This window comes from Solanum stenotomum, chromosome 8 (genome assembly GCF_019186545.1).
Source record: "Solanum stenotomum isolate F172 chromosome 8, ASM1918654v1, whole genome shotgun sequence".
NCBI classification, from domain to species: domain Eukaryota; kingdom Viridiplantae; phylum Streptophyta; class Magnoliopsida; order Solanales; family Solanaceae; genus Solanum; species Solanum stenotomum.
The window spans coordinates 1,821,848-1,834,078 of NC_064289.1; the positions used below are offsets into that span (position 1 = coordinate 1,821,848).

At 32.4% G+C, this 12,231-nt stretch overlaps 2 protein-coding genes across 2 annotated transcripts; one reads left to right on the forward strand and one right to left on the reverse strand.

The window, feature by feature from the left end:
- Positions 1-32: 32 nt before the first annotated feature.
- Positions 33-2,342, forward strand: LOC125872289 (uncharacterized). Its single transcript, XM_049553000.1, has 4 exons — positions 33-78; positions 1,220-1,357; positions 1,449-2,078; positions 2,266-2,342. The coding sequence occupies exons 2-4, from the start codon at positions 1,222-1,224 to the stop codon at positions 2,340-2,342; spliced, it is 843 nt and encodes a 280-aa protein (XP_049408957.1). The 5' UTR covers positions 33-78; positions 1,220-1,221.
- Positions 2,343-9,980: 7,638 nt separating this feature from the next.
- LOC125872290 (uncharacterized) lies at positions 9,981-11,854 on the reverse strand. The gene is made up of 3 exons (XM_049553001.1): positions 11,848-11,854; positions 10,422-10,856; positions 9,981-10,234 (listed from the first exon to the last, which is right to left on the reverse strand). Exons 1-3 carry the CDS (start codon positions 11,852-11,854, stop codon positions 10,158-10,160), a joined length of 519 nt encoding a protein of 172 aa, XP_049408958.1. The 3' UTR covers positions 9,981-10,157.
- Positions 11,855-12,231: the final 377 nt, after the last annotated feature.

The following is a 12,231-nucleotide window of genomic DNA, read 5'->3' on the forward strand; positions in this document are numbered from 1 at the left end:
TAATATACAGAAACTTGCTCAACAGATTTTAGTTGGAGAAGGTGGCCATTTCACTTGAGCATTCTCTTTCTCATCTGGGTAAGCTTCAAATCCTTCTTTTTTCTCATTTCTTAGCTAAAAAATTGATGTTTTTGTGTTAAAAGATGAAGAGTAGGTTCTGGGCTTAGCTAAAAAATTGATGTTTTTGTGTTTAAAGATGAAGAGTAGGTTCTGGGTATATATGCTTCAAATCCATTTTTTTCTCATTTCTTGTGTAAAAAAAAATGATCTTTTTGGTAGAAGATGATCAGTAGCTTCTAGTTTCACACAAATGAAGCCATTGTTTGATTTGATAGCATGTATTTCTTGTTATTTTGTTATGTGTAGTTGAACTTGAAAAATGAAATGTTAGACTTCATGAGTTTTATTTTCATTTGTGTTCTGAAATCTCTGTCTAATGCCGTAACAGTTCATTTACTTTTTTCCTTGTTATACAACATTATAAATGAACTTCACTTACAGAAAAGGAAGAGGCAATATTCAGATGATGTCATTATTATTTTGTACTTGTATGTGTTCTTGAACTTCAAAAAGAAATATAATGATTTAATTTGGTGAGGTGCACTCATTTTCATTTGCTGGTTATTTTCTTGTACGGAAGATTGATTTTCACTTTTGTCTTGTGCTGATTGTTTTCTTGGTAGTCCTCTAAATGATATGTAAACTGATAGGTAGATGTTTAGCCAGTGGCATGAAATTCATTCAAGAGATAACTGCTGTCTATTGATGTTTATTAGGGATAATGAAACCCCCTAAGTGGATTCCTTTGTCTAGTGATAGATATGGAATAATAAGATGATCGTATTAGGATTTTTTGTTTTTGTTTCCCACTGATTGTATTTATGTTCTGAAGATTGTATTGGTCTAATGCCATCGCACATGTAGTCCTCTAAATCATATAGGTATTCATTCAAGAGATAACTTCTGTCTATTGTTCAAGAGACAACTGGAAATAAAGAACCCCTGTCTAGTGATAAATATGGAATAATTTATTCTAATGCCGTTGCACGTATGAAGATTATCTGATTTGAATTAATTTTCTGCTGATTGTTTTCCTCTAAATGATATGTAAACTGATAGGTAGATGTTTAGCCAGTGGCATGAAATTCATTCAAGAGATAACTGCTGTCTATTGATGTTTATTTGGGATAATGAAACCTCTGTGGATTCCTTTGTCCAGGGATGGATATGAAATCTATAAAAGATTTGTTGGAGCAGATGTTGGACCAAGTTCAACATCAACATACTGGGGAATCCAAAGATGTATACGAAATCATAGGGAAGCTAGAGCAGATTAAATCATATCTTTTAACCCAAGGTAATAATCAAACTATGTTTATAATTTAAGTAGTTTTTTTGTCTTGGTGCTTTTTTTACTGATCAAATTTTTATTTTTGTTTTTGATAAAGCAATGCATAGCAGTGTATTTTCTGGACTTTCTTCCCTTCATTCACCTCCACCTCAACAACCTTCTCCTCCAATAGCTGACCAGCAAGCATTAGTATCAAATCAACAAACTACTCCTCTGATAGCTGGCCAGCAAGTAATGACACAGGCAGTAGACACTGTGGGACAACCAACACCAATGGTGGTTCAAAATCCAGCATCAAATCCACAGCCAGCTGGCCCGTTTTTCATGCATCCAGTACATTGGCAAGTAGTTGATGAGAATCTGTTTAAGGCCGTCGACGAGCCTGTTCTATGGTTCAGCAAGCTGGTCAATTCAGAAAATTCACAACAGCCGCTTACTGTTCCACATGATAAAATACAGTACTTCGAGAAAGGAAGCCCTCCTTCCTCATATGCGCATTCTCCTCTGTTTCTAGGCATGACCCTACCTGTTACACTGCATAGTAGTAAACTAGAAAGCATGATTGGTGGTGCGCCAGGATTGCTGTATAGTAAAACCAAAACCGCAATGCATATATATTGGCCCTCCGTTGGCACGTTTTTTAAGAAATCAACCATGATTGATGTGTGGTTTCAATGGAAAAAACATGGTCCGAGACATATGCTAATAGTCAAAGTTGAAGAGCAAGGTAATTAGTTAGGACTTCATGTTTTTTGTCTTTTTTATGATTCTTTTATAGTTTTTTGTTTAACTTGGTTATTCTGTTGCTCGTCCATTTGGAACAGGAGCTGGAACAGGGCCATCTGGAGCTGGAGCAGGGCCATCTGGAGCAGGAGCAGAGCCATCTGGAGCTGGAGCAGAGCCATCTGGAGCAGGAACAGGGCCATCTGGAGCTGGAGCAGAGCCATCTGGAGCTGGAGCATCAAAACATCCTAAACTAGGTGGCGTTTGAAGAGACTATGAATTTCTGTATCACAGATGTAATTTTCATTTTGTCTGAACTTCATTCTGTCTACCTGTTATATGGTAAGTAAGGATCTTTCACCTATCTAAATTCGGGCTCTTATGAACTCTCACCAGTCACCATCCCTATGGTACTATGGTTGTACAACTACAGTACCCTATGAAGAGATTTTCCACTCTTTGTTTTGTAGAGTAGGGGGTTGTGGGTTACCGTGCTCTATCTAGAATCGACCATGTTAGAAGTCTTAAGGTAGAGAGGTTGATTGTGCTTCATGTCTCCCAAGAGCATATTGTTCTGAGTGAGGGTAATGTTTGCTATCGCCGCTTCCTGTTTTGCTTTCTTAGCGAAATGTGTGCTTCCGTTCACATCAAACATCGTTCTTTTCCCTTTTGCCCCTACCTTGGTGTTGACCCTAGGTTTGCTAGCTTCCTTTCCGGTCCCGTATGGGGAGTAAGTTAAGCTATTCCACTATATTCAATCTGTCTACCTATCGTAAGCACTCTATCCATTTTGTCTACCTGTTATATGGGAAGCAATATATCCATTTTGTCTACCTGTTATATGGTAAGCACTAGAATAGATCAAACGTAAAAAAAATAAAGGCTCTATTCATAGTCATTTCATAAAGAGTTTCAGTATTTATCGAGCAAAGATCCTAGTGTTTCACGGATACCCTGTACATTTGGACAATTTTTAAAAATGTTTGCACGTCTACCTTTTTTATGGCTTAAAGTTGATGCTTCTGAACGAAGTTAAGGTAAAAATGGTTGAACTTCAGCTTTAAGTGAATGAAGTTTGTATGCCTGAAAAGCTTAAGCCATATATGCTTGAACTTCAGTCATATAAAACTTGAGACATTTTGTTCGAACCACATGTCTGAAGTTGTTTCAAAGTGGGTAGCACTATTAGTATTTTCACACAAATATTACTTTAAGAACTTGGAGTTAGTGAACTTAGGCTTATAAAGACTATAAACAAAACAAACAATACCTTTATTATGTGTATAAGTTGGAGTGGTGACATGTTGCGATTGAAGACAGAAGATATGGAAACAAGCATCACAATCAGACCAACAACAGGCGAAACCATTCACAAAATTCGCCATTCGCCGTCTTGGGAAACTGTCTGGCCCAATACAATCAACTTTTTTTTATTGTATAGAAGTGTTTAGTCTTCCAATCTTCTTTTTAAAAAAAAGGGCGCTTGACCAGAGACTACTGCTAGTAATACAGAATCAGAGGTGCGCCTCTCCTACTACTAATACTGTTTATATATTCCTAAGAGAACAAAACCTTGTTGCCCAAAAAAAGGAGCCATGCTAATTCTTAGGGAAAGGACTTAAGTTAATCATCATATGATAAAAACTTTCTTTTGTTAGACTTAAAAGTACGAGGAACGAACATCCGTTACTAATTTGTTCATAACAAAACTAAGTAGAAAGGCAATACAGCTAAAATAATATTATTATTATTATGTTTCTAAAAAAAGATTGGTTGTCAAGAAAATAAGTTCAATGAAGAAAGCAAATAAGATATTCAAAGTTCACAGACATTCTCCCATAAATAACTAGAACTATATGAATTCAGATCAGTATATAGTATAGTATGTTGGGTTTTAGCAAAGTGTGAATGAGAAATTGGAAAATGTGGGAAACCAATTTTGAGGAAAAATGAAAAGTCATTTCTCCCATATTGGGAGAAGAAAGGAAAAAGATTGTTCTTATATTAGCAAACACTTTATTTAGCTCTTAAAGAGCTAAATAGAAGGTGCCCTTGCGCCATTGTCGCAAATTATTGAAGTTTGAGGTATCGCTACTTCTTTAATAGTTAATCCGTTTTTGCTGTTTTTTGAGTTTGCTAAAATTATTGAAGTTTGAGGTACCACTACTTCTTTAATAGTTAATCCATTTTTGAGTTCGCTAAAATTATTGAAGTTTGAGGTATCGCTACTTCTTTAATAGTTAATTCGTTTTTGAGTTCGCTAAAATTATTGAAGTTTGAGATACCGCTACTTCTTTAATGGTTGACCCGTTTTATCTTGGGATTAAATTTTTCAAGGATACACAGTGAGTTCCGTGGACTCAGATTATTTATTTTCTATCTATTTCGTCTTTTTTGTTTCTGTTTTTACTAACCTGGATATCGGAGATAACATTGTATACCTGTAAAACGTTTTGGGATCACTTTTCAAAGAAAACTTAGTGCTTAATTGTGTTGAACAACCATTGAAGGAGAAACTTAACTATTGACGAGGTTCGTTAGTCTTTCATGTGTAATATTACATTATTACGTACCTTTTTACGTATAGAAAAAATTAAAAGGCAGTGAAAGTTCATTAGTATCTAAAAAGAGTCCATGTTAAAATTAAAAACTATGTGTTGTAACGGTTCTAATTCTATTAAAATTATATGTCTGAAGTTTATTAATTGTGTTTTATGTTTTATGTAATGCAAAATTTTACGGATGTTTAAGCCATAATATTAACTTAAATAAAAAAATAATTAATAGTAATCTTTTTTAAAAACAATTGATTTCAATACGGATGACATCAACTCGGACTTAAAGTTATTTGACAATATTGTTGGGAGGCCCAAAACACTCATTTTGAAAAAAAAAACACTTTTGTTGAAAAACTAAGCGTTTGATAAATTAGTAAAATTGCTTTTAAATGGAAGCAGAAGCAATTTTTCGCTGTTGGAAAAAAGCTAAAAAAAAAGCAGAAACAAAAAATTATTTAAGACTAAATATCTTTTTCGTATGTAATATTTAACAATATATTTCTTATTAATTAATTAGCATATTTCATAAATTTGGTTAAATTTCATTTAAGAATTCATTTTTTATAATAAATTTTATAATTTATTTTACGTTTATATATTATATATTATTATACGTATTATTTTTGTAGAATTAGAAAAAAAGGTAATAATTTTTTTTTCAAGATTAGAAAAAAGAAGAATAAAATAACAATTAAAAATTTCAGTCTCCCAAAAAGGGTACTCCTATAATATTGATTGAAAATTTAAACATGTAAAATTTTAATTTTTAAAAAATAAAAAATTAATTATTTTTTTTATAATAAATGTTATAATTTCTCTCTATAAAGTAATTTTAATATTAGAAGTACATTAATAGTTGTCTTTTTTGTAATTTGACTCTTAAAAGTACTTTTAAAAAAAAAATTAGTCAAACTCAATTCACTTATGAAAAACACTTTTTAAATGAATTATCCAAACATGAATTATTTTTTTCAAAAGCACTTTTCTAAAAAGTTAGTTTAATAAAAATACTTATTAAAATAAGTTATTGTTAGTGGCAATGCCAAACAGGGGCATCTCCAACCCAAACACCAAATTTTACACCAAATTTAGTGTAATCAACTCCAATCCACTGCATCAAATTTTACACCAAAAAAGAATATTTTTCTCTCTCTTCATTATTATATTATTATTTCTTATTTCATTTATATTTTCTTATTTCATAAAACAATTTCTTTCTAAAACAATCATCATATATAATTCATATTATTTTCTTTTATAATCGTTTAATATAAAAATATTTTGTACCATAATTTTTTAAATAATGTAAATTGCTAGCAAATATTATACAAATAAAAGTGAAATCATTAATGAAATACAATTAAATAAACATTACATAATTGAAAAAAATTATTTAAAATTCTACATAAATATTCAACTTTCAAGATCACTACGGTGCTCCCATAAATGCTCTATTAATGCATTACGTAGTTCAAAATGAGCTATTAATGAGTGTGGATGGTATTGTTGATCCAAATGTTCGTGAATTTGTTCGACAAGAACAAAGTCGAATAATGGAAAAAAGAAGTCAACAATTTCAACAGCCGCAACCACAACCACAACCACAACAATTTTCGACCCCATACAATTCATATTTTAATAGTATTGATGAATCCGGAAAGAATCTATCAGATTATTAAGTTATTGTTGTAATTTTTTAAAATTATTATGTTTTGTTGTACTTTTTAAAATTACTATGTATTTTATATTTCAATTTTAATGTATGTCAATTACTACTTTGTTGAATGTTTATTATTTTTGATTATTTTTAAGTACATTGTATTATTTGTTTAAAAAATTATATGTTTGCATTTTTAATTTTTGTGAAGGTTAATCGTAGTTTATATAATTTAAAGTAGAATTAACATAAAATTTAATTTTTTTTAAAAAAAGTCATATATAGAAAAATTAATTTATAAAAAAGCTAAATTTTATATCTAAAATTAATATTATAAAAATATTACATAAAAAATAATTAAATATACAAGAGATTTAATTAAAACATACAACTTATATAATGTTTAATTAATTGTATGTTTTAATTAAAAGTGTGTATAATGAAATAATATTATAATATTCAAAAAGTTATTTGGTGTGATGAATAGTGTTACATCAAATTTGGTGTAACACTATTCACACACCAAATTTGGTTTGAAAATTGGTGTGGGTTGAAGCTCAAAACGCCAAATTTTACATCAAATATAGATTTTGTGTAAAATTTGATGTTGGGTTGGAGATCATAAAGTTGACGCAGTTATGACTTATGCATAACTTTATAATTCACAGGGACAAAAGTGTAGTTTATTTAACACGAAGGATCGCTTTAAAATTTACCTAAAATTTAAAAAACATGGAAAATACAAAATCATAACTAGCGAAGGATTTAATTTTAGAGTTGTAAAAATTGGTAACTATCCCCATTTGTAATTGTCCTTTATACCATCACATCCAAGGACATTTATTAATATGATACTTTTAGTTTGGTTATTTCTTATAGATTGACAGGTGACGGGTGATCCTAAGGATTTTTTGGAAATAACTTTTTTGTTCCATGTCATAGGAATAAGGTTTATGTATACTTTATTCCTCCTCCTATGAAATTTCACTAAATTTGTTGTTGTTTAGAGGCGGATTCAGCTTTTTAGATACGAATTTCCAAGCTGAGGGTCAAACAATGTTTATCTCTACGAGGTAGAGGTAATGTTGTACTCTGATTGCAGCATGATACAAATAATTTTGGTTGTTATATTATGCTTTTGAATTTTCGCACTTTTTTCATTTCCAGATATTTTTATCATAGACTCAGTATTTATACATGTTGGTTTATAGTATCTAGTGAAGATGATGATGTGATTCAGGCAAAGACAAAGTTATCATTGTGTACCCAAGATTCATCTCTTGGGCCTCAATTCTTTGGGCCTAAGTCGGTAGGCTTAATAAAGAATGTAAAAGAGTGTGAATAACCTTTGAAATAATTAGTAATAACTAAGTTAATTTACAATGTTATAACTAAAGAATATATCTGCATCACAAGAGAAATTGTTAAAAAAACAAATGAATTTAGACTACATCATGTTAACTTTATCTATTGGAACATGACATACTTCTGTATATATAAAGCAAAAAAATATATATATCTTCAAATATTATTTTCCTCAAGTACTCGAGATTATGGAATTTATCCTCTTAGGATAAAATTGTTTACTTCTGATTTATTGTCGTTGAGTGAGTTTGAAGTTTTGCGGAATATGAGGTACCTCATATTCCGCAAAACTTCAAACTCACTCAACGACAATAAATCAGATGAAAATTTTTAAAATGCAAGAAGAAGAAGAGTAGAAGATTAAAAAAATTGTGGTTTAAAAATGAGAGGAATCCCCTCTATTTATAGTCAACAAAGGGTAGTATTAACAAGTATTTTTTGTGTCTTATCTTAAAAGACGTGACCTATCCGAGAAGTTACAACCCTTTGAAAAAGTCACAACTTATTGAAAAAATTACAACTCTTTAGAAAAGTCACAACTCATTGAAAAAATCACAACCCTTTGAAAAAAGTCAGAACTTATCAGAAAAGTCACAACATATCGAAATAGTCACAATTTTTCAAGAGAACATATGTTATTCAAATAAATATAGATGGGTGTTTTAAGTTAGTGATATTATTGTAATTTAACATTCAAGTTAGGAGTTCATGCTTTTAAGGTAATATAGATTTATATGATCCAACTACAAAAAGGTTGAGAGAATGTATGCAAACTTTGAAGAACTTATTTGCTTTATTCTGTATTTTCATTGGATTTATTTTCTTGACAACCTGTCTTTTATCGTTCATAATATTAATTTTTTTAGCTATATATTGCCTTTCTACTTAGTTTTGTTATGAATAAATTAGTAACGGATTTTCGTTCCACGTACTTTTACGTCTAACAAAAAACTAAGTTTTCATCATAGGATTAATTTGAGGGTCTTTCCTAAGAATTATCATGGATCCTTTTCTTGGGCAATGAGGTTTTACTTCTCTTAGGAAAATATGAACAGATTTAGTATTAGGAGAGGCGCAGCTCTGATTCTGTATTAATATTGCCTTTGGTCAAGGTGGTGCGCCTTATTTTTTCCGATCGTAAAGATATGACACCTAGATAGACCTAACTCAATCCCAAAAGTTATCTCAAAGGGGAAGGACCTGGCTAACTTCAATATTTTTTAAAAGAACCCNCCCCCCCCCCCCCCCCCCCCCAAATTTTGGAGCCTTAAGCCATGCTAGAGCCACATTGTGAATAAAGCTTTAGGGTCTTGCACCATTCTTATATTGTGGTTTGGCACTTACTCGAATTCTACGCATAGCACAAGCTTAGTGCATTGAGTTGTGTGTCTTCCAAGGCACTCTTTCAACATTGTTAATTGGGGAACAGGTATGATAACCTTCTTATCGTACTTTTTTTTCCACCCGATGTCCGGCTCCCACATTGGAGCTCCGACTAAATTCGGATCCCATTCGGGGGTGGCGCTCCCAACAAGTTTTTCTCCATACCCAGGGCTTGAACCCGAGACTTCTGGTTAAGAGTGAAGCACTTCCACCAGTGCACCACAACCTGTGTTGGTTCTTATCATACTTTACCTCCTCCATCACCCAAACTACTTTGTGCAATTATGTCTTGTGACATTTTCAACATTAGCATATCTTGCCCAAATATATTTTCAACACCTTTGTTATATATTATCGAAGTATTAATTATCAATCATAACATAAAAATATTTGATTTTTTAGAAAGAATGAAAATCACAAAGATATGCAAGGGACAGAAAAAACATGTCATATCTATACCCAAAGAATGTTATGGAGATATTACAAAGAGTACCGGGAAAAGATTTGGCTGAAAAGTTAAAGATGGTGTGTATGCAATGGTGTTCGATCATCTATTGTGGAAGCTTTGTCTACTCACACATTGAGCAGATAATAAAGTCATCATCGTTCTGGCAACTTGAAGCAGTTATAATTAAGGAGGCAAAAGATCAACAGTCTATTACAATTTCTTCTTTGGAATGGCACAATTGCAATCAAAATCGTGATGAATTTGAAGATTGGGAGACTAAAGACTTATATACAACTGTCCAAATATACAGGGTACCCCTGAAATACTATGTATGACCTTTGCTCGATAAATACTGAAACTCTTTATGAAATGACTATGAATAGTACTCTGCAATGTACATGTAGGTTGACTCACACATAGAACCTTTATTTTTTATGTTTGATCTATTCTAGTGCTTACCATATAACAGGTACACAGAATGGATATAGTGCTTCCCATATAACAGGTAGACATAATGGATATAGTGCTTCCCATATAACAAGTAGACAGAATGAATATAGTGCTTACAATAGGTAGACATATTGGATATAGTGCTCACCATATAACAGGTAGATAGAATGAAGTTCAGACAAAATGAAAATTACATCTGTGATACAGACATTCGTAATCTCTTCAAACGCCACCTAGTTTAGGACGTTTTGATGCTCCAGCTCCAGATGGCTCTGCTCCAGCTCCAGATGGCCCTGTTCCTGCTCCAGATGGCTCTGCTCCAGCTCCAGATGGCTCTGCTCCTGCTCCAGATGGCCCTGCTCCAGCTCCAGATGGCCCTGTTCCAGCTCCTGTTCCAAATGGACGAGCAACAGAATAACCAAGTTAAACAAAAAACTATAAAAGAATCATAAAAAAGACAAAAAACATGAAGTCCTAACTAATTACCTTGCTCTTCAACTTTGACTATTAGCATATGTCTCGGACCATGTTTTTTCCATTGAAACCACACATCAATCATGGTTGATTTCTTAAAAAACGTGCCAACGGAGGGCCAATATATATGCATTGCGGTTTTGGTTTTACTATACAGCAATCCTGGCGCACCACCAATCATGCTTTCTAGTTTACTACTGTGCAGTGTAACAGGTAGGGTCATGCCTAGAAACAGAGGAGAATGCGCATATGAGGAAGGAGGGCTTCCTTTCTCGAAGTACTGTATTTTATCATGTGGAACAGTAAGCGGCTGTTGTGAATTTTCTGAATTGACCAGCTTGCTGAACCATAGAACAGGCTCGTCGACGGCCTTAAACAGATTCTCATCAACTACTTGCCAATGTACTGGATGCATGAAAAACGGGCCAGCTGGCTGTGGATTTGATGCTGGATTTTGANAATAAACATCAATAGACAGCAGTTATCTCTTGAATGAATTTCATGCCACTGGCTAAACATCTACCTATCAGTTTACATATCATTTAGAGGAAAACAATCAGCAGAAAATTAATTCAAATCAGATAATCTTCATACGTGCAACGGCATTAGAATAAATTATTCCATATTTATCACTAGACAGGGGTTCTTTATTTCCAGTTGTCTCTTGAACAATAGACAGAAGTTATCTCTTGAATGAATACCTATATGATTTAGAGGACTACATGTGCGATGGCATTAGACCAATACAATCTTCAGAACATAAATACAATCAGTGGGAAACAAAAACAAAAAATCCTAATACGATCATCTTATTATTCCATATCTATCACTAGACAAAGGAATCCACTTAGGGGGTTTCATTATCCCTAATAAACATCAATAGACAGCAGTTATCTCTTGAATGAATTTCATGCCACTGGCTAAACATCTACCTATCAGTTTACATATCATTTAAAGGACTACCAAGAAAACAATCAGCACAAGACAAAAGTGAAAATCAATCTTCCGTACAAGAAAATAACCAGCAAATGAAAATGAGTGCACCTCACCAAATTAAATCATTATATTTCTTTTTGAAGTTCAAGAACACATACAAGTACAAAATAATAATGACATCATCTGAATATTGCCTCTTCCTTTTCTGTAAGTGAAGTTCATTTATAATGTTGTATAACAAGGAAAAAAGTAAATGAACTGTTACGGCATTAGACAGAGATTTCAGAACACAAATGAAAATAAAACTCATGAAGTCTAACATTTCATTTTTCAAGTTCAACTACACATAACAAAATAACAAGAAATACATGCTATCAAATCAAACAATGGCTTCATTTGTGTGAAACTAGAAGCTACTGATCATCTTCTACCAAAAAGATCTTTTTTTTTACACAAGAAATGAGAAAAAAATGGATTTGAAGAATGTATACCCAGAACCTACTCTTCATTTTTAACACAAAAACATCAATTTTTTAGCAAAGCCCAGAACCTACTCTTCATCCTCTAACACAAAAACATCAAATTTTTAGCTAAGAAATGAGAGAAAAGAAGGATTTGAAGCTTACCCAGATGAGAAAGAGAATGCTTAAGTGAAATGGCTACCTTCTCCAACTAAAATCTGTTAAGCAAGTTTCTGTCTATTAACAACACATTTTCTACCTCTGGGCTCTGGGCTCTGGCCTCTGTGTACGTTTTAATTATAATATTTGCACTGAAGTCCTTTTAGTTTGTTCTTTTTACCTTTTAGACCTTGTTGGCTCAAATATTGTTTGTTAGGAAAAAGTTAAATTATTACTATAACTATTAGCACTACTAGTTAGGAGTG